Here is a 27,356-nt window from a genome sequence, read left to right as displayed (position 1 = left end):
ATGTGGAACTTGCGTTTAGCCGCCCCCTACAGAAACCTACAGCAGACTTTGGCATTGTGGTGGTAACAGCGGTGGTTGTTCTGCGCAGTACAGAGACCATGCCTATCGTACAGAGACAAGATGGCGCCCATTATAGTACAAGCTGACAGCAGGAATGATGAGGGATGATAAAATCAAGGCACTGGGGGAGAGTTTCCATACTACAGCTAAAAACTCTGACTTCAATCTGTTGACAATGGACCAACCTAAAAGGGTTATTTGAGATTACAAAAGGGTCTGCTTTTTTTTTCTGTTCTTGAAACAGCGCCCCTCTTGTCCACAGGCTGTGTCTGGTATTACATTTCAGCCCAATTCATTTTAATGCGGATTAGCTGCAATGCACCCAGTCTATGGACCCAAGCGGTGCCCTTTCTGAAAGGCAGACCCTTTGTTCTAATCTCAAACTCTTAGGAGAGGCAGATGGGCGTTCGTGTAATTCGGTAGCGAGCAAAAAATGAAATTTGTGCAACTTCAGATATTTAAAAAATATTTTTGCATTCATATATTCTTAAAAATAAACGATTTTTTTGGCAAGTAAAACCCTGTTACAGAAACGTGTATCCGTCGCATCGACTTTCATCCCACAAGAACTAGATATTCTACTGAACCCTCACGTCCCACAATGGTCTTCGAGACCGCAGGCTTCCTGACAACCCCATTTCCAAAGTCCATGGGAAAACCTAAAAGGGGACCCGGCGGCACCTCTGAGTCCCATAAACCACGCTACGGCGCGCAGGTGAGGGAACAGGGAGTCTGGGAAGCCGCTGTTAATACTTACCGACTCCCGCATTCAGCGCACGCACTGCGTGACTTTACAGAAGGCTCTGTGCGCACTCCCCCATTGAGAACCTTCTGAAGAGTCATGCTGTGTCATGCGCCGATTTCTTGACGGCACAGCGCCAAAACGGGGGAGCTGGCGAGTATAGAAAGCAGCTCCTCAGACACCCTGGTCCCTCACCTTTGAGCTTCATAACAGTTTATGTGGCTCAAAGCTACTGATAGTTTCCCTTTAAAGGGATTGTCTAGCTGTAAAGTAGTGATGACCCATCCCCCAATAGTAGATTGGCAGGGGTCTGCCCCCACCTATCAACTCTTCCCTGGCTTACGTACTCAGCTGATTTCTGCATGATATCCCCGGTCTTACTGCAGTGGTCAGGCTTTGTATTATAAGGCATTCACTTTGATGGGAACTTTGTCTGCAATACTAAGCTTAGCCACTGCAGGAAGAACGGAGCTGTCTGCTTCCTGTAGAAATCAGCTCAGTGCAAAAGCACAATGCCCAACAGCCAGCTGATCAACGTGGGACCCACACCATATGCCAAGGATAGGCCATCACTAGCTTACAACTGGACAACCCCATTAAATGCGTTTCCCCTCAGCCCATTAGTCTTGACTTCTTATCAATGTAGTTTGCCAAACTACAAGAAGCACCTGTCATGGCTCTTCTCTGCCGAAACACAACCATTAGACTCTTTTCGGACTTCATTTTCCTCTCCAGTACCCCCTCCATCTCGGGTTTCCATCTTCTATGCAAAAGACTGCAGAGAGAATAAAAATGGAGAGACCCCTAGGGGTAAATATGTGAGATGGAGGCCTCTTTGATATCCGTTTCACATGGTTTCCATCTCTAGAAAGGAGTGGATCTCAACATGTTTCTATCCAGCTGGAAAGACTGACCGGGATGGAAGCCGTGTGAAACGGGGACCAAAGAGGCCTTCGTCTTATACACGACCCATCGCTTCCATCTCATTCTCTACCGATGCGGTTTTCTGTATAGAAGACTGAAACCTGAGATAGAGGCGACGCTGGAGACAAAAGTGAAGTCTGACCAGAGCCTTACATACAACATGGCGCAAGAGGTCATAAGTAGATTCAAAAGACCCAAAGAGAGAAGAAGTGCCGAGGCGGGCGGTCCGACAGCAGAGAGGCTGGAAGCGCAGAAACTCAAGAAAATTCATCAGTGCTTCTTGGAACGTCCCCTTGAGCACACAATAAGATGTGACATTCTGGGATTTGGTACAGTGTACAAGTAACGCGTTCATGTCCTATACTCCATCTAGGAGCAGAGAAGGCTTCAGATGCCAAATATACCCATTAGATCCCATTCACCCAACGAGATGCCAAAGGTTGGTCCTTTTCGGTATCCTCCAGACTGGTGTAGGTCAGCATTTAGGAAAACGTAGCCGACTACTATTTTGTATGCAGGGGAACGTGCAACTCCCCCCAAAGAAACCCCAGTACACTGTTAACATGGGAACCTATAGGCAACATATGCCACAGTACAGCTAAACCGTGGCACATGGTGGACCTGCCCGCCTGTGAAGTTCCAACATTTTTGAGAATAGCTTTTTTTTTTATTTTTTGAAGTTTACTAAAAACAAAAAACACATAAAAAAAAAGTCAGCAAATAACTTTTCATTGCTGTGCGGGGGAGTCACTCAGTTCTCCTGTGCGACAACCGGTCATTCAGATAATCGCGTCCAATTTCTGCTGCAAAAATACTGCGCAGACGTAATCTGTCTCTACGGAGATGCGTCTGGTTTGCATTTTTTTCAAAAAATTCCCTCTAACTGGCCTCCAATATTTAAAAAGGGCTTGTTAGGTTAAAGACTAACCCTTGGCGCTCATTGACACGGGCGAGAATCTCGCATGAGTTTTGTACTGAACTCAATGTGAATATGACCTCCATTCTTTTGAAGGGACTTCTTCACATGAGCGATTTCTTTTCTCACCTTGCAGCGATGCTGGGAGGAGGAGGAGGATCGCAGCAGGTTCTGTCCTGACGCTCCGCTTGGAACGCCTCGCCCATTGTTTTCCATGGGATCTTGAAAGACATTGCATGGCACTCATATGCCATGTGATGTGATGTTTCCCACTGAAATCAATGGGAGACACGTGCGATCCTTTGGCGCGCGTAAAACACGTGCCTGAGGATCACAATGTCACAGAAGCGATGCGAGGCGTTGCATCAGCGTGAAAAAAAAAACGCACTTTGGCCGAATTTCTCCCGTGTGAATGCAGCCTTAAAATTAGATCCAAATGACTGAAAACAAAGGGTACTTACCTGTCCTCAACCCCGCAATTACCCTGGTCTCTGACAGCGGAAATCAGGTGACCGCTGCTTGCCAGTCAGAGGCCCAGCGTCATCACCCAACCTCCTGGCATCAGTGCTCACATCTTGTGTAACCATGATGCCAAAAGTTGAGAACGGTGAAGCTACGGCCTTTGATTAGCCGGCAGCGGTCACCTGACTACCGCTTTCAACAGAGACCGGGAGGATTACGGGGCCGAGGACAGATACCTTTAGTCATTTAACTCTAATTTAAAAGTTAGTTTTCAACCAGACGCCCCTTTAAAGCACCACATCTAGAGCTTCCATTGGTTGTGATTCGCCGGTGTATACACTGTACCAAGCCCGGAATCCGTCACATATCTACTACTACTCTGCCTTGGAGTGTTCCAGAAGTTCATCCAGACCTAGACATTAATATGAAACGTTGTGGCTCCAAGTCGGCATTAGGATGAGAATTTCATTTATCGCAAGTGGAGGAGAATACAAATTCAGTGATGTCGTACGTCAGGTTACTGGAGGGCAGAACCATGCCGTAAAGCTGAATTCGATGAGGCAGGCTGAAGGTGACCCCACGAGTGGAGTGTGGTTTACCGCAGGGAACGAGAGTTTGGTGGAAGAAACCAGTTGTTGCTGTCAGTTCATATAAGTAACACAGAAAAGTGACGGAGGAGACTGCAGATGGCGGGGCTGGAATATCAAAAAGTTCATGTTCCTTTGGGCGGTGTCCATTTCAGGCAGGTGGGGTCCATTGTCTTATTGCTGTTGCTTCTCTTGGCTTCTTTCGCCGCCCATTCGTCAATTAAATCCTTGGTAGAAAAAGAAAAAAAAAAAAAGTGATAATGATAAAGAATTTGAGTTCCTTATGTCCTGAACTATCCGCCCGTTACCTCGTTTCAGTTCATCACATTCTTCCGCTACCTTCTCCTGCTACGTAGCCGTTTACAATAATCAATTCCTCTTTTATCACTTCTGCCCAGCCCTACTACAAGAGCCATCACCCCCAGCGCTGGCATCTCAGCCACCACACAGCCTCACCTAGTTTATATAGTCTCCGCCCACTACACCCATCAGTGCCTTTTAGGCACTCCAATTAGCTTCATAATAAAATTCTAGTGCTCCGATTGGTCTGTCCGGTGCATGCACTTTGCGACCGCAATCGGAGCGCCAAAGGTTAGCAACTGATGGAGGCAAGGAGGATTTTCCAAAATGAGCATATATATGCAGTCCTGACTTCAGATGGTGGAACTGCATATGATTGAGACTGGCTGCTGTTTCTGTTTGGCTGCCCATCTAATCATTTTAAGTCAGACGTAGGTAGATTAATGCAGCCAGCCAATGTTGGCGGAAGCAGCGTGATTATATGGGAGCTGGATCAAGATTCAGATAGAGATTCGGTGGAGAGCATGTTGCAGAAGCATATGGGGGGGGGAGGGGTGGAGTCACTCACAAGACATTTGCAGGATGCATAGAGGGAATTACCAGCTGAAGTGTATGGGACGTTAGTAGAAAATATACCACTGAGAGTATACGATGTCATTAGGGCCAAAGGAGCCCCATTAAGTATTAACGTATGGAAATAAATTCCACTTCTTGTTCAGTTGTCTAATTACTTTTGTTAGCATAGAGTAGTTACTATATATGATGTCCGACTTTTGCACTCCAGATCCAGATCACCGATGAACTGTGGTGCCGCGCTCAAGTGTAAAGACTTGATCTGTAAGGTTTCCGCACATAGGATACAAAACAGATCTACTTTCTGCCGCGGCATGAACAGGCTGATGTAGGAGTAGATATTTCAGATTACCTGTCTCTTCAGTACTAGATGCTTCCCCTTCCAGTATTTCAGCATCTGTAAGGCCTGCAGGGTGCTCACAATATCGACAGGATTTACAGCCGTTTCCTGGCTAATTTCTACAACACACACAACAGCAGAAAGTTAGCAAACTTTACCAAAGTGCCAAGACTTCTTCAATAATTGGAAGCAGATCTGCTGTTCTCACATCCAATGAACCTGCTCCTAAAAATGAAGGTATCACATGTGATGCCAAACGTCAGCTGAGCGGCTGCTGGAGTGTGAGCTCTGTCGGCAAGACAACAGACACTACAGCCAGTACCTACCTTTGATAGAGATTTCCTTGCCCTGGAAGGTGTGTAGGTATCGTAACAAAACCTCCTTCCAGTAACTACGGTAGCTTATTAGGCCAAGGTCAGAGAGTGGGCGCTCCGGGGATCCCACCTTCTCCTCCACCTTGGATAGTAGGTAACCTGGAAGGCGATATACACAGTTAGTGCAAAGTAAACTTCTCCTGCCTTCTGACAGCCAGAAGTTGTACACGCAGTCGGATCACTTACTGAAGTCTATGAGCATCTTCCCGTAACCCTGCCTCATGTACTGCGGCATAGTCAGGATACACGACACGTTGTAGTTCAGGAAAGAGTTCTTCTCCTGCAAAACAAATGGGAAATATGATTCTACCCAGCACATCAGACATATTTAGGGCAGCAAGAACCTTCGGAGCCACAAAAAGTTACTTTCCTCCGAAACCACTTCGATGCCACAGATAACTATTGACAGAAGCAACTAAGAGTAAACGCCAGGGATCAAATAAGCCTCCAATCCCAACCATCTTCATTGCTGTAGTCAACAACAACCGCAGCATCCAAGTGGTTAGTCATTACACAGCTGAGCACCCGCTGCACAGGACACTCATGCGCCGTAGAAAGGGGTATATATATCAAAATAATACCCCTTAGTGATCACCATAAAAATACATGCTGCTGGTGATTAAGGGGTGAAATTGGCTCTGGGTTGGAGTCACCTTACAAGGGCTTTCCCCAAGTGAGAGCTACTGATTACTTCTTAGGATAGGTTGTCAGTAACTGATTCAAGGGGGTCCAGCACTTGGGACCTCCAATGATAAGAAGCTGCTGCGGAGAGCCAGAAAGCCCATAATGCCATCTGCTTGGCTGTGGCCTGGTTTGGTACTGCAGCTCTCTCCTAGTCAGATGAATGAAAGAGAACGGCAATACTAAACCTGGCCACTGCAGCTGCAGACGGACAGAAAGCTTGTATCAGCAGCTGATAGGAAGGGGTCCTAGTTTTGCCCAAAACAGGCGAGGTCTGACACGTTTCTAGCACTATGCAGAAGAGAGCTGCGACATTGCAGCACTTCTGTATATGTATATTAGAAGAGAGCTGCGATGTTGGATCTCTCACCTGCATACTGTGTGTGTATATTACAGTATGCAGGTAAGATCCGACACCAGAGTTCTCTTCTGCATATGTATATGACACTATGCAGAGAAGAGCTGCGATATTGGATCTCTCACCTGCATACTGTGTGTGTGTGTACACACACACACACACACACACACACACACACACACACACACACACACACACACACACACACACACACTACAGTATGCAGGTAAGATCCGATATCAGAGTTCTCTGCATATGTATATTATACTATGCAGAGGAGCGCTGCAATGTCGGATCTCTCCTCTGTATATTTTGTAATATACAAATTAAGTCACATTTAATCTAAAAAAAACATTACTAATAAATCATGACGGGTCATTTTATGTATTTCCCACCCAAAATAAATAAGAGCAGAGGAGGATGTGGGGTGGCAAGGAAATTGGATTGGAAAGCGTTTAAATAGGTACGACAGCAGCACAAATTATACATATGTATATAATGTAAAGTCCTCCTAGATGCAGTTAAGACGATCATGTGACCTTTTCCGTCCACGGGCTCTCACTCCACACACGTCTATCGGTCCACGGACCATGTGGTCATGTGACAGAATCACGACACTCCAAAATTTGCAGCAACAGCATATTGAAAATCCTACCTTAGAGAAATAGCCTATAAGGTGGCAACCGGTGTTGTCCGCCTCAGTCATGACATAAAACAGAAAAGGCTCGACGTCGTAATAAAGGGTTTTGTGGTCTAAAAAAAGCTTTGCGAGGAGGCACAGGTTCTGGCAGTAAATCTGGAAGCAGAAATGAGACATCAGCATCCGTAATCATCCAGCAGGAACGAGAATTCAGTTGTGTAGTTAGTGAAAGGCAATGTTTAAAGGGAAGCCTAAATGACAGAACGCTCTAATGCCAACCTTGTTCTTCTTTCCGTCTACTTCAAATACGGAGATGGACCCTTTGCGGTAGATCTCGTCCCCGGGAGGATGCTTCCACACGCATTTTGCCTGCAGAGAAAAGAAAGAGCTGGCCAGGAGATGGAAGACGAAGAAACCCAGACTGATCCTTCACGAGGAAACCTCTTGCACTGAAGCGCAAGACTGAACAAGTGAAGGCACTTTCTAAACAATCAGGGAGGAACAGACCGTGATCTTCAATTTCAGACATTGTAAATAATTTTTCAAGCTGCCCTACTGAGGCGTATGGATGCCAGGCCCCTCTAGGAGTCAGAAGGAAATCACTACCAAAGTCTAAAAGGTACCTTTAGCTCGTAGCACCCTTGTCAGGAAATGTATGGCCAGCAGCAGCCTCCCATAGCAACAATGAGGGGGTGTTTCAAGTAATCAAAAGTTTTTCAAGGTGACACAAATACTTTAAAAGGTGAGTGGGGGATGAATGTTACCTGGTGCCCTCCATTTACGCCTTCCTGCCATGGATTTGCCCATTCCACTCTTCTGTCTACAGCATTCTGAGTCGCTTCACTTTGCCTTCCAATTGGCTAGTGCTGCTCACATGAGCAGAGCGGGCCAATCGGAGAACAGCGTGCAAGGTCTTAAGGCAAAATCAAAGAGGTGCTGTGGCAATTTTAGAAGACGACCCTTAGAACCGGTGGCTCCGCAGCAGAATGGCGCAAACGAAGGGCACCGGGTTATAGATCTCCCCACTCTAACTTGCACAAGGAGTTTAGGATGTACATGTAATGCAGGATCCCCACTCACCATGTGCCTGCGCAGGATAGTTTGACTCTTCATGTACTTGAGGCAGAACTCACACATGTACAGCCGCCCTAGCCGGGCATACTCCTCGGGGTACGGAGAGTGATACCAGGTGTCCAGCTCGTATCGGCCGAACACGATTGTCTTTATCATGTTGCTTCCTTCTGTGATCTGACCCTGTAACCGAAGTTTCTCCTACAAAGACATTAATGGAATACACAGATTCCATCAAGAAAAAAATAAGTCAATTGGTGCAATTGTATGCGTGACTTAAAGGGATCCGTAATACGGTATGTCCATGTGCGAGAGGCTTAATTCTATCACGAAATGGAGGAATCCATTACATAGCACTTACATCTAAAACATACAAGGAAACGTATGTGATGAGCGATGTCCGGTCACGAGTGTGCTACGTAAGGCCATCTGTAGACACTACCACCTTAAAGGGGTTGTCTGGAATGAAGATACTGATGACCTGCCCCTTCAGGATAGGTCATCAATATCAGATTTGTGGGGGTCTGGGAGCCCCTACTAAATCAGCTGACCACAGTGGCCGCAGGGATCTGCTGAACACCACGGCCATTTTTCAGAGCTGTGACATCATGTCGATTGGTCACATGGCCTAAGAGCAGCAAGTTAATGGGCTTCAGCTGCTATACCAGGCACAGCGGTTATGAAATGTACGGTATGCTTCTGGTATGCAATCGGCAGAAATCCTGAGCAGCAGACACCCAATCTGATATTGAGGACCTATCCATGAAACCCCTTTAAAAAAAAGAAAAATTGTGAGAGGTTATGAATGCACTGCCTCAAGTTCCTTACCAAGTCCTCAGAAGCTCTTGCCTGGGCCCTTCGGAAAAGCTCAAGGTCATACTCGCTAGTAAGGTTCTCCAACAGTGGCTCCCTTGTGTTGCCATACGTCTGTCTATGTTCCTGTAAATATGGACGCACTTGTGTGAACCGCGACCCGCGTGCCAAGTATTTATGACCCACTTCTATTATTCTAGCATTACCATATACTTCTCCTTCTGTTCTTTGGTTAAGCCGGAGTTGCGTTTCTTTCTCATCTCAGTGACCTTCTCTTTATACCGTAGCTGACGTTCAGTGGGAGCCTGTAAAGACAGAGAAGTGAGCTTCACATCCATCACCAAACAAGCGCTGCGGAATAGGCTTGTGCTGTACAAATAGAGATTATCACTACAAGTCCAAGCTAACCGCAATGACTAATGAGGGATTATTAGCATGCCTGTAAGCGTGTAGAAAACCAATACTACAAGTATCGGTGCTTTAAAGCGTTGTATCAGATTACAAGCACACGTCCGTCGTCTTCCAAAAAGGTCGCTACTCGTCTCCACTTGTGGTTATGTGCGATCCTGCAGCTCAGGGTACTTTTACCAGGACCGACTATCATTGGGGGGTGAGCGATTGCAAGCGATAGTCGCCCCGTGTAAAGGCAGGACCAAACAGTGTAAGGAGCAAGAAGTTGCTCCTTAGTCGTCAGTCGTTTCATTTCAGCTCACTGAAGCGACTTCTTGGTCAGGCGGTCGTTCATCTATTCACAGTAAATGGAGGCAGCCGGAAGAGATCTCAGAATGTAAGCGATGCGCATCAATCGCTTCCGTGTGAAAGTACATGAGCGACAGTCATTGGAAAGGCCGTCAGGAGCTTAAGCACCAGTCGTCCCGTGTAAAAGCACCCTTATGTGAAGGGAGCTGAGCTGCAGTACCAGGCAAAGTCCATGGACAGGAGTGGTGCTGTTCTTGTAAGAAAGTGGCCGCGTTTTTCTAACCTGATATAACCCCTTCAAGGACAGGGAATCGAAGAAAAAGGGGCAACAGCTGTACGTTCCTAAATATGGCATGGTGCCCAAGGTTGGCACTGCGGGCCAGATTTAAATAGAGTAAAGCATTCGCCAGATTTGCTCATTGGTGGAAAACTTTGTAATGGCACAGGCTGTGTTCTGCTGTATGGGGTAAGGGGGGGGGGGGGGGGGGGGTCAGTATTACTGTGGCTAAAAACTATTTTATAAAGTTAGTATAAGAATTAAAGCGCCTCACCTGGTGCCGTGTGGCATGCCTGTTGTTCTCGTCCTGCCGGTGGGACAGCATTCGGTCTTCCACCTGTTTGTCGCGACCATGCGCTCTTACCTGAAATTCATCACAATTCTGTAAATGTAAGCAATCATGGATGGGTCAGATCAGCCTTCTTCAGGAAAACACATACAGAAATAGAAGACGAACCCCTTCACGTCGCACGCAGTGCTGTGAGTAATGGGGTGCTGAACAAAATAGAGGGTTACCTTGCACTCATCGGCAGAGAGATTGTGGTACAGCGGGCAGCCGGAGATTGAAAAGTGCCTCTCGTGTTTCCCAGTGAGGTGTCCTGAAAGAGAAAGCAGATGCACTTCACGTTTCAACTCCTCACCATTTTCAAGATCCCTGCTTACTGTCAGTGAATAGGACCATTCTTTCACCCAGAAGCCTTCTGCAGACCTAACAATTCTCTCCAGCCTAAATGACACCGTGCACTAAAATAACAGGCACAAGCCTCTCTTGTCATGTAGTTTGCTACAATGTATCAGTCTGGAGTGCAGCCTGCTGACAAGGAATCCATCAGACTGGATACAATTGTAGCAAACCCTCCACCAAGAGAAATAATAGGCCTGTACAAGAATGTTCCCAGTCACTGACAGCAAGCAATAATGAATCTAATTAAGAAAAGTTGGTCCGTATCAACCGAAGTGCAGCTCTAATTTCTTAAACGGATTGCCGCATCAAAACACGTTATTGTGTCTCCATAGGATAGAGGATTGGGGGTGGTCCAACCACTGAGACCCCCACTAGCCCAGAGAACAGCCATCTGAAGTGTCCCTGAATGAACAGCTGCAAATTTTGGCGAAGATCTGCACCCTTAAGGGGCTCTTGGAAAACGAAGATTGCACTGTGATTGCTAAAAGTAACAAGCCCATTCTGCAGTGTTGTCATGGGGCCCGCTGTATATTAGCAACTTACAGCATTTATTTCTTGCATGGGCTGTACAGGATTAGAAAAAACACACAGCTGCTTACTTCCAGGAACAGCGCCACATCTGTCCACAGGTTGTGTGAGGTATTACAGCTTCAGGGAATAGGACTGAGCTTCAATACCACACACAACCTGTGGAAAAGTATGGCACCGTTTCTGAAAGAAAGCAGCTATGCGTTTCTTATCCTGCACAACCGATGAGCATAAAACTAGACCCTAAAACTGGAGAACCCCTTTATAAGGGGTTTTGTAACTTTTTGTCCCCAGGACAGGTCATCAATAGCAGATTGGTTAGGATCTGCCACTCGAGATCCCCGCCGAGCAGCCGATCGTCAGGCCCACTGTCCGTGCATCTGGGTCCGGTAGTCATCAGCTTCACTCCCACTGAAGCAGTCCATTACAACTCTGGCCCTGAACACTGATGCGGACATCCAGCCCCACTGATCAGAGTCAGAAGTGTAACAGATTACTTCGCTCCCAATCATTTTAACGGGAGTGAAGCCGCATAGTAAAATTCCAGCCGTAGCCACTGAGGCAGACATCTGGCCCTGTCGAATCAATAGCGGTCTGGACGATTAACTATTCAGCAGGGATCTTGAGAGATGGATCCCCACTGATCTGCTATTGATGACCTACCCTGTGGATAGGGTGAATCCCTTTAAGGCCAAGTTTAGACAGCTCTATTATAGTCACATTTTAGCGATAATTGGGCCTCCCAACCAAAACTGTGGCCACTTTACTATCATCACTTTGTATTATTGCTATGGACACATCCCATGTTACCTAGAGAGTTGCAGCCGGGGGTCGGACACTTCATATTGAAGTTATAGCTTTCATGGAACCGTCTTCGTTTGGGTCGGTGCGACAGGTCACTCCCGGAGTCCTTCATGGACAGGTCCTTTGCAATGCTCTCATCGTGAGACACGTTGGGGCTTGAAATGTCTATATCGGATTCTGATGACGGTGCGTTTCCGGTAGGAGTGCGAGGTGGGGATTCGTCGTGGTCCCCAGCATTTTTAGTATCTACGGCAGACGGAATAAACAGGTTTAGCAGCAGTCAATGGTGGCATTTGGCAGAAAGCACACAAAGAAGAGTCTACTCTACAGGGTCACAGCTAAGAACAGACAGCCAGCGTGCATCTACTAGGACATGAGAGAGAGCGCGTCCAGCAGTAGTATAAGCTCGGCTGCACCCCCGTACCTCTGTCACAAAAGTCCACCGCTTGCTCGGTTTCCGATCCCGATGAGCGGGTCTGTCGGAGCGGGTATTTTTTCGGAGTCACGGGGGTGGGCTGCTGCTGGCTGCGGGTCACCCTCCGAGTGGAGTAGGCCGGCTCCTCTGCACCAAACGATTGCAGATTGCCAACCGGACTGGAATCTGGTTTAATACAAACCACAATTTCACTTGCCGACACGGTCAACCTTGGCGTGACCTGCCCTGTGATAGCAGCTTCCTAACTGTGCCTACATGGCAAGGGGAAAAACATCATCTCCTGCCCCCTAGGGCTACATCCAAGGATGGGCAACATCTGGCCGTAAGCCTCAAAACTAAGGCCCAAGTTTATGAAGTAGCAGCCATCAGGCTGGACGTTGCCCATGCCTAGCCTATACTGGGTGCACATAGGACCACTTCAGATACAAGGTGCCACCACTAAACACATGTAGCTCTCCTTACTGTTCCTCCTGGCTCCAGATATCCAAGAGGAGTGGCACAAGATGACCGACTTTGGCCAAGAATCTCCGCCGTAACTCGCAGTTGTCTACATGCATACGGTAAGTTTTTTTCCTTTCCCAAAGCTGGTCATCCTGCGCCGCTCATCTTGGGACATCTGGAAGGAAGCGGAAGGAAAGGCACATCTGTACACACTGCAGGGGGTTTCACAAAACTGGTGCAAAGAAAAAGTGGAGCAGATGCCCGTAACAACCAATCAAATTGTAGCTTTCATGTTAAAAATGAAAGAAGCCATCCGATTGGTTGTGATGAGCAACTGCTCCACTTTTCCTTAGCCTGATTTTGTGAAATCTCTGCCAGTCGGTATTACATTTGGTCATGTAAAGGCAGGGGCTGGATGAGGGCTGCCACTGGATCCCGCACAACACAAGTCATCATCCAGACCAAAACCGGATACCGTAACGCTCGCAGGTTCACATACTAGAAAGCGATCGGACATAAGAATAGTAGTTGAAGAATCAGACGATGTAGTGTCATTCACAGCGAGGACGTGTTGCCACCATGGCACCCTACTGCCATCTGCTGTGGTGATATGCCATAAATATGACATGCCCAATATATCATTAGCGAGATCAATTAAAGGGGTTGTCCAGCCTTGAAAATTGATGACCTATCCTGAGGATTGGTCTTCAATAGTGGATCGCCAAGGGGCCGCCACCAATCAGCTGTCTGCCCGACAGTTGTCACAGTATACCGAGCCGGAGACATAACTCTGTAGGCTTTGCAGCGTCCCGGGTGGGTATCGCAGGCATTGTGCTTACTGAATATTACAGTTTAAAGGAGTATTCCAGGCATTTCCTATTGATGACCTATCCTCCGGATAAGGCATTACAGTTAATCACCGGAGAGCGCCACGGATCAGTTGCTCTTCCAGCCAGCCGTTAGTGTGGCACAGCTGGACGTCCGCATCGGTGGTCAAGGGCAAAAAGTGTACTAGACAACTTCACCCCTATTGAAACCAATGGAAGTGATGCTTTCTATTACACTGTGATTGGTTCATTGAGCGCTGGCTCTGATTGGTTCACAAGTGCTGTGGCTCAGCCAATCACAGCCAGCCCTTCCTAGAGGCAGGGATTTTTACCCTCCAATCCAGGAAGGGCTGGCAGAAGACTGAAAATGACTGCCGGAGCTAAAGAAGAGACCCGCGCCGGAGCCGACAGCGCTTCTTAGGTAATGGTGTTTTTTTTGTTTTGTTTCTGCAGCTAGGGCTTCTATTTCAGCCCCCCCACCCCACCCCCTTGAAAATCCTCACAGGTGATGCTATAAAGTCGGGCGACTTTGTAGCGACAACCCTGTTATCACCGCGAGACAACGCAGCGATATCGCGCGGAACACCGATGCAATATCGCTGCCATTTTCTTGCATCGCTATTGTGTCGCCCGTGCGGAAGCTGCCTTACGGGTATGTTGATAAGGTCCGAATTTGCTGAGACTTTTCCACAATGGAACAATCTGCAGCGGCAAACCCGCACTAAATGGCGCAGACCGAGACGCTTCTTCAATTGAGAAGGTGAAATCTTTGGCAAATCTTTCTGTTATGGAAAAACCCGCCCCATGTGACTATACCCGTAGGCCTCGTTCACACCGCCGCCTGCTCACCCATCAGGGCCACGGCGGAATTTTCCAACATGGATCTGACAGCTTTTGATATGGATGCCATATGCGCATTTCTTACATCGGGGCAAATCCCAACAAGGAAACAGTGCAAGAACAGACACGTTGATTCTGGTTTTCAACCCTACAACATGGATTTCACAATCTGTATGCAAGTAACTGTCATTTTTACTATGGCGCGGATTAGTAGAATGCTAAGATCAAGCGCATTTCGCCATGTGAGCGAGTCTTTAAATGGGCTTACCCGTATCACAAACTATTCCCTGTGCTGAGGTTAGTGGCCAACTTGTTGATCAGTGGAATCTAACTGCAGAGACCCCACCGATCTCAAAAACAGGGGTCCGTGTGCCCCTCTGCCTGTCACTGTGGGTGCCCCGCAGTGAAGTCAGAATGAATGAATGAATGAAGCGCTGGCCGAGCATGAACAGTCAATTAATTACGATGTGACTGATGGAAATACCCGAGCGCTTGCCACTCCGCTATCTCCGGCAGTTCCACTGAAAGTGAATGAAGAGTCAATGAGGAGGATGATACCCTGGTCTCTAGATCGATGACGGGGTCACCAGCAAGACCCCCACCAATCAGTAAGTTATCCCCTATCCTGCAGATTCTGGTCCCACCCCTATGTGGGGTAAGGGTGGTCAAAGACAACCCACATGCCAATGGAACACTCCGTGCCCATGCACACTCCTGATGCCAGTGTGACTGATGAGGAGCTGTACAGCAGCAGAAAAACTGCTTTCTTCTAGAAACAGCGCCACACTTGTCCACAGATTGCATCTGGTATTACAGCTGTACTTCACTGACGTAAAGGCAGTCATGTCTTCCTAATCCTGGACAACCGCTTTAATATATATCAGTTGTATCCATGGTCAACTTTCATCATCATTCACCACTCTGAATCTTCTAGTACCATCATCAGGAACGACCAGTGAACATTTGGGCGAACGGTTCTCCCCAATCTTTAGTAAGAGCACCTTCTAAATACAGAAGTCCTCACTGACTGATTCCATATGCGGTCTGCATGCAGCTGCTGCCCCCCGAACATCTGACACTTGGCTCCCCTAAACCCCTCCTAGTATATAGCGCTGCACAACGTTAGAACGGAAGCTGGAAGTTAGAAGTGCGGCCAGTAAAGTGGCGTAAGCTGCGGCATGCAGTGCAAAGTATGGAGGCCATCAATTCACTGGATTAGCGAAAGGATGGGGCGCATCAGATCGCAGCATGTAACAACTCAATGTCCGTAGAAACAAGATTGGCTTAGCTTATCGTTAGGATGGGCCATCAATAGATCGGTGGGGATCCCCACCGATCAGCTCATTGAAGCAGCTACGCCCCCTACAGAGATGTGCCTGTAATGAACTTCAGGCAATGGCTGTGCTCACTACATTTAACTAAAGGTGACCTAAAGGACTGGTGCCAAGTTAGAAAGCTACTCCTTTCCACAGGAGAGGGCATAACTTTATGATCGGTGGTGTCCAGCCATTGGGATCCCCACCAATCCCAAGAGCAGAAGACCTAAAGGTCTCAGTGTGAGCCCCCTCGCTGCAGTCATTTTAATGGTGGGGGGGCACTGGATATTGTCGAGCGCTTGTACTCTGCGAGTCTGACGATCCCACTAAAGTGAATGGAGCAGTGGCATGTATGTGCAACCTATGTGCTATTCACGAGGGGACCATCGGGACCCCCATTCTCATGATTAGTCGGGACAAAAAAGTCAAGTTAGGATAAATTTATGACTTTGCACGACCCCTTTAACTACAATACCAAGCGCAGCAACTAGCAGAAGTAGGGAGCTGTGCCTGGCAAACAAAGCCGCCCCGACAGCTGCATTTAGATGGCCCGACCGTGCGAGGAGACCAATCTCTGAGTTCAGTTAGTGTTCTATTACAACGGCATTCTGGGGTCTTGTGAAGACCCCCAGGCCTGCCATGGATTTCTGTTTATTGAGCCTAACCTGTGGAAGGGCCTAATAAAGTGCCTGTAAATCTATGCTATACAGCAATACTGGAGTACTGCAGTATATTATACATGCGATCACATAACCATCGGTTTAAATCCTATGGGATTTCAAGTAAAAAGATCAGGAGATTAATAACGTTTGTTAGTAATTCTAAAAAAATATAACCCAAGGACCGTCCGCGGAGCCTGCAGCGCATTCTGGCCTCGTCCATTACGGTCCCCATCACTGGCTAATCGCTCTGCAGCCCTTCCCGTACAAGAAGCTGCTTCTGACAAATGTCCTGTTTTTTCAGAATGGAACGGACTCAACCAATCACTGCCCGTTTCAGTGATCACATGATCTATATCCTGAAAGTAGCCAGTATGCCACTACCTGGATTTAGCTGGGGACGGGGTAGCAAAAAGGAGACGAGCACCAGATGAGAGCTATTTGGGGGTAGAAGCTCTGGATGCGGCTGTCAGTGAGGGTTGCGCCATGTAGATCGCTTGTGTATACTATGTAGTCACATGACGCGGAAAGGGGGCGGGGTTTACTGGAAGCATCTCTGAATGGCTGAGGTCACCCTTTACAACTGCACCTTCATAGGCCATTTATAATTATTGCACCTGATCGGTGGTGAGGGGGGGGGGGGGGGGGTCACTGCTGAGACCCCCACTAATCTCAAGAATGGGGGTTCAGTGATCCCATCTTTACTGTGAGGAGGAGACTGAATGGAGCGGGAAATGAATGGAGCGCTGACCGTACGAGCCCGGCCGGCACACCGTTCAGAGTGACAGGAGAGCCGAACACCGGAGTCCCAGTCTCCAGATCGCTGGGGGGCTCAGCGGCGAGATCCCTGATCATCAAGTTATCCCCTATCAAGTAGATAGGAGACAACTGGAAATTGTGGTACAACCCCTTTAAGGGGATTTCCAGGTCAGATATGATAATTATATAAGTATCCTGAGAGGTTCTGCAGTTTCCCAACAAGCTTTCTGTAGCGAATCCTCCCTGTTTTCAGAGGCCGTTTGCTGCCAGCGAAAGGAAGGCATCAACGAGAATCCAAAAAAACGTCCTGATCCCACCACCGACCCAGAATGCACCGGTCAGTGGTCCGCTCCGTCACATGGACAATGCTTGACCCATCCAAGCACGCTTACGGGGGAGCTACCACCTGCTGAAGCAGCGATGCCAGAACCCATCACCCTGGGACCGTGCTCGTGCGTCTGTGGAACACGATCAGACCAGGTTGTCTAGATGCAAGTGGGACTGCCTCCCTGCTTGCTGTCAGTGAATAGATCTTGGCGACAAAATACTCCATTTAGTGTTGCGTTTGACAAGAATCTGCAGCAGACTCCATTCCTTCAGCTGGAAGGGTGAAATCTGATTTGGTGCAAATCTGTGACTTGTGAACGCACCCCATTCTGCGGCAGAATAATGCATGCCAGAAACCACATCAAAAGCCGCACCATTAGTGCATGGATCTGCAGCGACTTCACTCCTCCAACTCCCCCCGCTACGTGTGAACGTACTCTTAAAAGGGTTTTCCGGAGGTTATCCGGCTGAATGCTGCGCCCTTTCTCCGGTCCAAAAGCTGGGCGGACCCCATTATAGTTAATGGGGTCCGTCCGGTGCTGTTTAGAACCATTCGGCTGCAGGGATTCCCCTTCCCTGCTCCCCAAACAGAACAGGAAACCGGAATCCCTACCGCAGATGGGAAACCCCCATTATACGGCGTACTTGCCTGATCCCTGCTGTTCCAAACCCAGAGGAAGCCGGTAGCCGTCAGACGCCATTCATTATGTACGTGACCACTGGACCAATTACAGGCCTTAGCGATCCCGTGCCATTCGCGGTAGAATCGCCACGGAGGCTTATGATTGGCTGAGTGGTCACATGCACAATGATGGTACCAGCTTCTTCCATATTCGGAGCAGCAGGAACTTCAATGGCCAAGGAATTTTTTTTCGCCCCCAGACAACGCTTTAAATGGCCCACGGCGACCACGAAGCTTTATCGCAGGTCCTTCCTCTAAGCAATGCCGTGCGGACGAGGATGTAGCGGAAGCAGCGAGAGGCTGATGAGACAAAGGGTTAGCTAGAAGAGCAGCGTTTAAAGTTTACAAGTTCGTTTTTGGTTTTTTTAGCTTACGTTGAAAATGGCGACAAAGCTGCTAATTACAATCAATGAGACGGATAGAAGTGCTGCGGCCCGCTGATCTGCTAATGAGCGCCGGTAATCCCCTCGCTGCATCTCTCCCTACTACTGAACGCTAAGACACTCCATTGTGCAGGTCAGGAGACAAGTAGTAATGACATCCCCGCTACACTAATTCCTGCGCCGGCCGTGTAAGCAGTGCCGCTCTGTAACCGAGATTAAAACAGAAGAAGGTTAGCAATCACAGACATACAAGGTAATCAAATCCATCCCATAGGGCACCCAGAGAGCCATTATAGGTGTGTGACCATACATGGCCGCTGCTGGGAAGAGGGACGTCCCAACTAACCCTCCGGCCTGGACAAACAAAGATGGCCGCAGCGGCTTCTCCGACTGCCTGATGCATGATTAGTCTGAGACACCGCACCTGCTTTGATTGACCAGTAGGAGCAGCATGGAGCGTCTTAGACTAGTCCTGCTTCGGGCAGTCAGAGAAGCGTTTCGGCCATCTTTGGTTACAGGACTATGTGATCTATAGAGGGCACACACAGATATTTGGGCGGCTGCCGTACCTTGCGAGCTCTGGCTGAGTCTGGCCGTGGACCGGGTGATGCGCGCAGGACCTCGGGAGTTGGCGTCGCTTTCAGAACTGTCAGTGTGCTCCATGTCTGTAGAGAAATCGGAATCTTCTGTCCCGTCCGAACTGCTTCCAGCATTCCTCTATGGAACAGGCTGTGATTAGGATGGTTAATCGTACTGCTCAGAGTGATGCGAATGACCCACACAATGTATGTACAACGACAGCACGCGGCGATCGCGGCGGACACACGGCCTGCGCTCATTCATACCGCCAGCAGGGGGACTATCAATACAAGACAGGACCCCCGACATCATCTAACGGGGTTGATGACCGACCCCCAACCCGCTGTCCGTATAATAGGAGGCATCCTTCCCATTGGTTTCAGGGGGAGTGAAGCGGCCTAGCGGGGCTCAGTCACACAGGTACATGTAGTACGTCCGACCCCGCAGCGCTGACAGCAGGATCACCTGATCGGCGGGGATACCAATCAGCTACTAATGACCTATCCTGAGGACCAGTCATCAACAGTAAAACCTGGAAGACCCCTTTAAGCTCCCGGACCTGCCATTAGCGGGGGGTTCGGACAACTAGAGTCTCCTGTATGGGGACCCCAAGGATGACCCACGAATAGTCAAGAGCCCATATAGATTATAGACGGCGCTCACATCAGAGCGCCCATGTGACGTGACCAATGGCGGACGCGCCGCTTGTGATCGCCTTCATCACCTTTGTCTGCAGAGATCTCCCAGCGCACTGTGTAATGATTCATCTAACGAGCGGCTGCCTCGTTATCGGCTCCTCACTGCAGAGTAAAGCTAGTGTGCTGCACGTATACGGGGTGACGGCCACAGCGCCATCTCACTACTAGTGGCCGATGTTGGAACAACAGTAGTGTACCTGAATAGGAAGGCATGATCTGCTACATGATTGTACGGCCCGCGGGCTCCTGGGGGCCCCGGAACATGGATATTCATTTTGTGTTGCAGCTTCTAAGACTAAAACCCAATTGCAACGTTGAAGCGCAGCAGCAGTCCGCGCCCCTGACGCTGAGCGAGAAGCCCGCGGTGATCTGCCCGCCCGCACAAGCGCTAACAATTAGTGCAGACGTCGTCCGTATAATGAAGCATAGGGCCGCTCTCACACACGCACTTGTTATTGCGTAATGACCGCCGCGGTAATCACGGTACGATGCCCCAACATTATTTCAATGGGGCCTCGCAGACTTACGCTCAACTTTCGAACGCGGTCTGCTCTATTTTGGCGCATCTCATCACAACGATGCGGTGTGTTAAAACACGCAGCAGAATCCGGCCCTGACCGCAGCCGGCGCGCAGCTGCCCTCTTTACCCGTACCACGGATGGTCGCGGCGAATGCCACTCATGTGCAGTACAGATTTTTTTAAAGGTCTCCTTTCCCGCGCCGTCGCTAGGCGATCACATGGGTCCCCCTATCTGCAAGGACAGGCCATGGGTTGGACGACTTACATTGACTTCAATGGAAGCCGACCGTGCGGAAACCGCGCAAAAGTAGAAGATGCTGCTATTTTTCCTCCGCTCATGGAAGTCACAGTCGCTGTCCGCTTGTGAGCCGCAAGAAGCGATTTTCCGTGGCATGTTGTGAACAGTATTTGGCGCGGACGCCGCAATGCGAATCCGCTCGTGTGCCGCCGGCCTGAGAGACGCGGAGAGGGGAGTTCTGCTTCTCACGTTCTACTCTTGTAACCAGGTTTTACTCTCTCCTGCAGCACAACATTGACATCCATGTTCCGGGGCCCCCAGGAGCCCATGCTGCACACCATCATGCCTTCCTATGCTATTCCTACAGCGGCCGCCGTGCATCAGCTTAATGACGTCACCCTGTAGAATGCTCCAAAGAAGCCCAAAACAGCCAGCAGCTCCGAGCATGTGACGACTACGGTTTGTTATGACCACGCCCACAAGCGCAGCCACTAACCAAAATTGTTACACCGGGAGCGAACAGACCAATCAGAACACAAGAGGGCGCGGCAGAACGTTGACTGACACCCAAACCAGCCTATGGAAGCGCGAGGACTAACAACCACCAATCAGGGCACAGAAGGGCGCGGCAAGCTCGTGATTGGCGCTTTAGCGTATCAATGAGCTCAAAACCACACGCAAGGCGCCCGCTGTGAGTGACAGGTTTTCCAGCCAATCATTAATCGAGTCATTAGGACGGCGACCAATCAAGAGCGTTTCTTCTCTGCCCTCCACCCAATTAGCGCAGAACATGAGAAAAACCGACTCGGGCCTTGTTTTGGCCGTATTTCTCACGCTCGGACACGTCGCACTATAAGCCGCAGTCGCCCTCGTGCGAGTCTGACTACCGGTGTGCAACCTCCAGCATGTCCGCGCCCGGCGGCTATGGCTACGCAGACCTTCGCGCATCTTCTATGCTGACACCCCAAACCAAGCCCGTGTCATTACGTCATCTATTGCTTACCTTCCTCCGGGGCATCGCTCGGCCCTCCCCGTTCGTTGTGGCGCCGGGCTCCCGGTTACGCGGTTACCTCAGCCCTGGAATCCGTTCAGCGCCGTCTCCGGGTAACGGGAGAATGGCGCGCATGCGCGTCCACGCCCACCTATTCGCGCATAACCCCGCCCACTACAGAAACGTTGTTTTTTCTAATTTCCGAGAGCGGCAGCTGCTCCTCTGCTCTGGAGCATATTAGGAGGAGCGCCCTCTTGTGGCGGCATCTATGCAGTGCGAGAGAAGCAGAAGTTAACCCTTTCTTGACCTGCGTTATTTTGGTGCCCGCTTATTGGCGGGACAGCGTGAGAGAACAATCCCGCCATTGTTTTATATGTTTACGGCTTTAATAAACATAAATAACACGGTAACCTTCTTCCTACAGGTTGGTACGATTACACGGATACCAAAAATCTCCACTTTAAAAATATATATATATCTGTCCCGCTTTTTTTGGAAAGTAATTTTTTGGCATCGCTGCATTCAAAAGCCCAGAACTTTATTGTTCTAAGGACAAAGCCTATTTTTGTATAATGAGCTGTAGTTTTGGTACCTTTTTGGGGTGCATACCAGGGTGTCCCATAAATGAGGCAAGGTGAGCCTCCTGCCTCAGGCCAGCACCCCGGGGTGGGGACACAGGAGAGAAGAGCTGCAATGTAAAGCATAAGACTAAATTCACATCTGCGCTACGGACTCCGTTACGGCAGCAGGAGAATGGAATTCCCGACATGAACGGGTCGGTGTCATAACGGAGCCAATCTATGCTGAAAAGGACCCTGTTGACTATATTGGAGGTCCGTTTGGTTCCTGCACCTGTCCGCAATTTTTACTGGATGAGAAAGTCGCATGTGCACTGCTTTTTTTTCGTCTAGCGTTTCATGCGCAATGTGAATAAGGACCTTTGATAATATCACAAGGGATAGAGCTCAGCAGTGGAGCCTGGGGGTCCTGTGATGATGTCATGAGGGTTGGAGACTTCAGGTCCTGTGATATCATGAAGGGTGGAGCTCGGCAGTGAAGACTGGAGAGCTTATGATGATGTCATGAGGGGTGGAGCTCAGTCGTGGAGACTGGAGATCCTATGATGATGTCATAAGGGGGTCGAGCTCAGCAGTGGAAACTGGAGGTTCTGTGATGATGTCATGAGGGGTAGAGCTCAGCAGTGGAGCCTGGAGATCCTGTGATGATGTCATGGCTGGAGCTCAGCAGTGGAGACTGAAGGTCCTGTGATGATGTAATGAGGGGTGGAGCTCAGCAGTGGAGACTGGAGGTCCTGTGATGATGTCATGAGGAGTTGAGTTCAGTCGAGACTGGAGATCCTGTGATGATGTCATGAGGGACGGAGCTCAGCCGTAGAGACTGGTGATCCTATAATGATGTAATGAGGCATGGAGCTCAGCAGTGGAGACTGGAAGTTCTGTGATGATGTCATGAGGGGTGGAGCTCAGTCGTGGAGACTGGAGATCCTATGATGATGTCATAAGGGGGTCGAGCTCAGCAGTGGAAACTGGAGGTTCTGTGATGATGTCATGAGGGGTAGAGCTCAGCAGTGGAGCCTGGAGATCCTGTGATGATGTCATGGCTGGAGCTCAGCAGTGGAGACTGAAGGTCCTGTGATGATGTAATGAGGGGTGGAGCTCAGCAGTGGAGACTGGAGGTCCTGTGATGATGTCATGAGGAGTTGAGTTCAGTCGAGACTGGAGATCCTGTGATGATGTCATGAGGGACGGAGCTCAGCCGTAGAGACTGGTGATCCTATAATGATGTAATGAGGCATGGAGCTCAGCAGTGGAGACTGGCGGTCCTGTAATGATGTCATGAGCGGTGGAGCTCAGCAGTGGAGACTGGAAGTTCTGTAATGATGTCATGAGGGGTGGAGTTCAGCAGTGGAGACTAGAGGTCCTTTGATGATGTCATGAGGGGTGGAGCTCAGCAGTGGAGACTACAGGTCCTTTGATGATGTCATGAGGGATGTAGCTTAGCAGGGGAGACTGGAAATCCTCTGATGATGTCATGAGCGGTGGAGCTCAGCAGTGGAGACTGGAAGTTCTGTGATGATGTCATGAGTGGTGGAGCTCAGCAGTGAAGGTCCTGTGATGATGTCATGAGGGGTTGAGCTTGGCAGTGGACTGGAGATCCTGTGATGATGTCATGAGATGCAGAGCTCAGCCATGGAGACTGGAGATCCTATGATGATGTCATGAGGGGTGGAGCTCAGCAGTGGAGACTGGTGGCTCTGTGATGTCATGAGGGGTGGAGCTTAGCAGTGGAGAATGGAGATCCTGTGATGATGTCTTGAGGGGATGGAGCTCAGTAGTGGAGATCATGTGATGGTGTCACAAGGGGGTAGACCTCAGCAGGGTAGAGTGAAGGTCATGTGATGATGTCACAAGGGGGCAGACCTTAGCAGTGGAGATGGGGTCATGTGATGATATGAGGGGGCAGAGCTTAGCAGTGGAGGTCATGTGATGCTGTAATGAGGGGCCAGAGCTCAGCAGTGTAGAGTGGAGGTCATATGATGTCACGGGGGAGGGGGGGGGGGCAGAGCTCAATGGTGGAGGTCATATGATGATGTAATGAGAGAGCAGAGGTCAGCAGTATAGAGTAGAGGCTGTGTGATGTCATTGTGATGGTGTCACAAGGGGGCAGAGCTCAGCTGTGGAGACTGGAGGTCCTCTAATAATGGATTCTTGGGTGAGATCGAAATTCTCTGCAATCTCCGCCATTGCTGTAGGACATGAACTGTCAGCTCCTGATATGCTGTACATGTACAGCATTTTGCTTGAGCCCCTTCCTTTCCATGACATATATGTACATCATGGGAAGGGATAGGGTAAAATTAGAGCTAATAACTTTTTATTTTGTAGGTTTTATTTAGGGGAGAATGGTAAAAAAATGTAACTCTTTTATGTTTGTCCAACCAATCAACCCCCAAAATGAATCCTTTAAGTCTCTCATTGCCATAGCGCTCTGGTCCGGAGTCGTCGATGTAGTTGAGTATTTTTCTTCCTGGCATATTTGAGTCCAAAATAATGTCTGATCTTCTGTATTAATCATCTGCGCCGGGAACTAGAGCCATATGGGCCAGCCAAGAAAGTTTTTCTAAGTGGAGTGAAAAGTAGGTGTGTCTTGCTGTTTGGCGAGGATTGTTACATCTAAGAAATGTGACATCTAAAACTTCTTAAAAAGTCCCAATTTTTGTGCAACGTCACTCCAGTAGTTGGGCCTAGAGATACCATTTTCATGCCACTACTAGGTGACACATTAATCAACATTGTGCTACATTTTGATACATTTCTCACAAATAATGGTGACGACGCTTGCAGCAAAACTGCCATCAATAATACCGCACGTGATAAATCCCCCCATAGGACTAATTTTAGTCTTCATGTATATGGTAACCTGGCGTGAACATATTAGGCCGGTCTCACATCTGCATTCGAACCTTATCCGGAGGTTCCATTACAGATATGGCTTGTGAACAGAGCAGGAAAGCAGAACCCCGAGCGCAGATGTGAAACCACCCTTGCTGGAAGATTAGGTGTGTACAGGGAGGAAGATTGATTAGACATTTTGTTGGTTTTCTGGAAAAAGCATGTTGAAAAGTGGGATGTGGGAGCCGGAGCACATGTTGTAGTAAACAGTAACAATCCTTACTTAGCAGAAGAATTGGCAACACAGTCTTGGTCTCATAGCCCTTGCCGGATCAAGTTACAGTCTCTTTGGGCACACAGCAGAATTGGTGTGGCTCCATAGTTACAATCGGCAGCACGTGCTGATATGCACTCACAGTCTCTATGGAGGGGCACCTTCCAGTCACTCGGCGGCATGCCACTGACCAGAGCTCCTTCTGTTTACATAGCCAGGAGGTTCCAGGGCTTTCTTGCAACTCAATGCTTTTGGCTGCCCCCACCCTCTTCCACAGTCATGATTGAGAAGGTTCAGGACTTTCTTGTAACTCTGCTTTCTGCTGCCCCCACCTTCTTCCACAGTCATGACTGAAAGGCTCCAAGACTTTCTCACAACTCGGTGCCTTCGGCTGCCCCCACCCTCTGCCACAGTCATAACTGAGAGGCTCCAGGGGTTTCTCACAACTTGGTGCTTTCAACTGCACCCATCCTCTTCCACAGTCATGACTGAAAGGCTCCCGGGCTTTCTTGAAAGTCTGTGCTTTCAAGTGTGCTTACCCTCTTCCACAGTCATGACTGAAAGGCGCTATGGCTTTCTCGCAACGTTGTGCCTTCAGGGCTGCCTCTACCCTCTTCCAAAGTCACAGCTGAAAGGCTCCAGGGGTTTCTCGCAACTTTGTGCCTTTGGCTGTCCCCACCCTCTTCCATAGTGAGGACTGAAAGGCTCCAGGGCTTTCTCGCAACTCTATGCCTTTGGCTGTCCCCACCCTCTTCCACAGTGAGGACTTAAAGGCTCCAGGGGTTTCTCGCAACTCTGTGCCTTTGGCTGTCCCCACCCTCTTCCACAGTGAGGACTGAAAGGCTGAAGGGCTTTCTCACAACTCTGTGCCTTTGGCTGCCCTCATCCTCTTCCACAGTGAGGACTGAAAGGCTCCAGGGCTTTCTCACAACTCAGTTCTTTTGGCTGTCCCCACCCTCTTCCACAGTGAGGACTGAAAGGCTCCAGGGGTTTCTCGCAACTCTGTGCCTTTGGCTGTCCCCACCCTCTTCCACAGTGAGGACTGAAAGGCTCCAGGGCTTTCTCGCAACTTAGTTCTTTTGGCTGCCCTCATCCTCTTCCACAGTCACAACTAAGAGGCTCAGGGGTTTTTGCGACTTACATGCGTCGGCTGTATCCAATCTTTTTTCACAGGCCACGTCGCCCTGGTACTGCACTCCGCACAGCAGTTCTGTGAGCTGAAACAAAGTGGCCAGTGACTAATGATCGATTTCTCGCGTAGTCCCGTGTTTACATGGCTTAAATGACCCTGAAAATGTCTTTTTTGGTCAATTTTTCAACCAATAGTTGTCCCGTGTAAAAGTGCCCTGAGGCAGGACGAGTGAATCTGGCCTACAGAATAAACCAGTTTCCCATGCTTAGCTTAACAAGCATCTACCCAGGACGCCATGGTCCCTCCAATCCTTACGGTCATTGGCATTGCCCATATTTGTCTGGCGCTGATGCCCCCCTTCATAACAGATAATACACCTTAGGCTAGGGCTAGGCAGCAATCCTCATCATGCAGCCAAAGATCGCAGTGCCACACTGCAGTCATCACAAACAAAGTGGGTATGGTCACATAACGACCCACACAATGCCGCGACATGACATTCATAAAAAATTCTGCAACTTTGTCATGGCCATAGTCATCCCAACCTAAGGCTTTGGGCCTCCTCTGTCAAAGCCGTCTTTGTTGCCCATAGCAACCAATCAGAGCACAGCTTTCATTTCTCAAACTGCTCTGGTAAAATGAAAGCTGTGCTCTGATTGGTTGCTATGGGCAACGAAGACAGCTTGGATAAACAAAGCCCACATTTGAGCGTTTTGTTGGAGGTATGTGCTGGGAAGATTTCCAAACGTATAGCTCTGATGGAAGGCTTTAACATTTGCTACTATATAGCCGTACATCACCCATGTTTTAAGCGTAATTACTGTGTATAGAAAAGCGAAGTCTATTATACTACACTAGCCTACCAAAAGTAATTGGACCCGTGAGCAATAATCAAAAGTCGTATTATTTCCATATGTTAACACTTAGTGGGGCTCCTTTGGCCCTGATGACATCAGATACTCTCCATGGCATACCTTCTACTAATGTCTAATACACTTCAGCTGGTA

The 27,356-nt window shown here is 48.9% G+C and overlaps 1 protein-coding gene across 5 annotated transcripts; it reads right to left on the bottom strand.

Annotated features, from left to right (window-relative positions):
* Window positions 1–513: 513 nt before the first annotated feature.
* On the bottom strand, window positions 514–21,680 carry KAT7 (lysine acetyltransferase 7). Of its 5 annotated transcripts, none has more exons than XM_066586744.1 (15): window positions 21,543–21,680; window positions 19,074–19,221; window positions 12,259–12,435; window positions 11,841–12,080; window positions 10,334–10,416; window positions 10,092–10,199; window positions 9,048–9,146; window positions 8,857–8,967; window positions 8,038–8,229; window positions 7,237–7,326; window positions 6,973–7,113; window positions 5,465–5,558; window positions 5,231–5,377; window positions 4,917–5,023; window positions 514–3,918 (listed from the first exon to the last, which is right to left on the bottom strand). In XM_066586744.1, exons 1-15 carry the CDS (start codon window positions 21,555–21,557, stop codon window positions 3,817–3,819), a joined length of 1,854 nt encoding a protein of 617 aa, XP_066442841.1. In that variant the 5' UTR covers window positions 21,558–21,680; the 3' UTR covers window positions 514–3,816. The 5 variants fall into 5 exon arrangements, with proteins under 5 accessions (XP_066442841.1, XP_066442842.1, XP_066442843.1 ...); XM_066586745.1 differs by having other exon boundaries at window positions 10,092–10,181; XM_066586746.1 differs by having other exon boundaries at window positions 19,074–19,233; window positions 21,543–21,670.
* Between the last annotated feature and the right edge of the window lie 5,676 nt (window positions 21,681–27,356).

This window comes from Eleutherodactylus coqui, chromosome 13 (assembly GCF_035609145.1).
Source record: "Eleutherodactylus coqui strain aEleCoq1 chromosome 13, aEleCoq1.hap1, whole genome shotgun sequence".
In the NCBI taxonomy this organism is placed as follows: Eukaryota; Metazoa; Chordata; class Amphibia; order Anura; family Eleutherodactylidae; genus Eleutherodactylus; species Eleutherodactylus coqui.
The sequence above is the reverse complement of the archived record's forward strand: the minus strand, read 5'-3'. Positions and strand labels throughout refer to the sequence as shown.

Excerpts from the sequence above, each read along its gene's own strand:
- KAT7 (XM_066586744.1), bottom strand. Across the intron at positions 5,559-6,972 it reads TTATAGGCTATTTCTCTAAG|GAGAAGAACTCTTTCCTGAA; the intron begins GTAGGATTTTCA and ends TTTGTTTTGCAG. Across the intron at positions 3,919-4,916 it reads ATCTAGTACTGAAGAGACAG|GATTTAATTGACGAATGGGC; the intron begins GTAATCTGAAAT and ends TTTTCTACCAAG.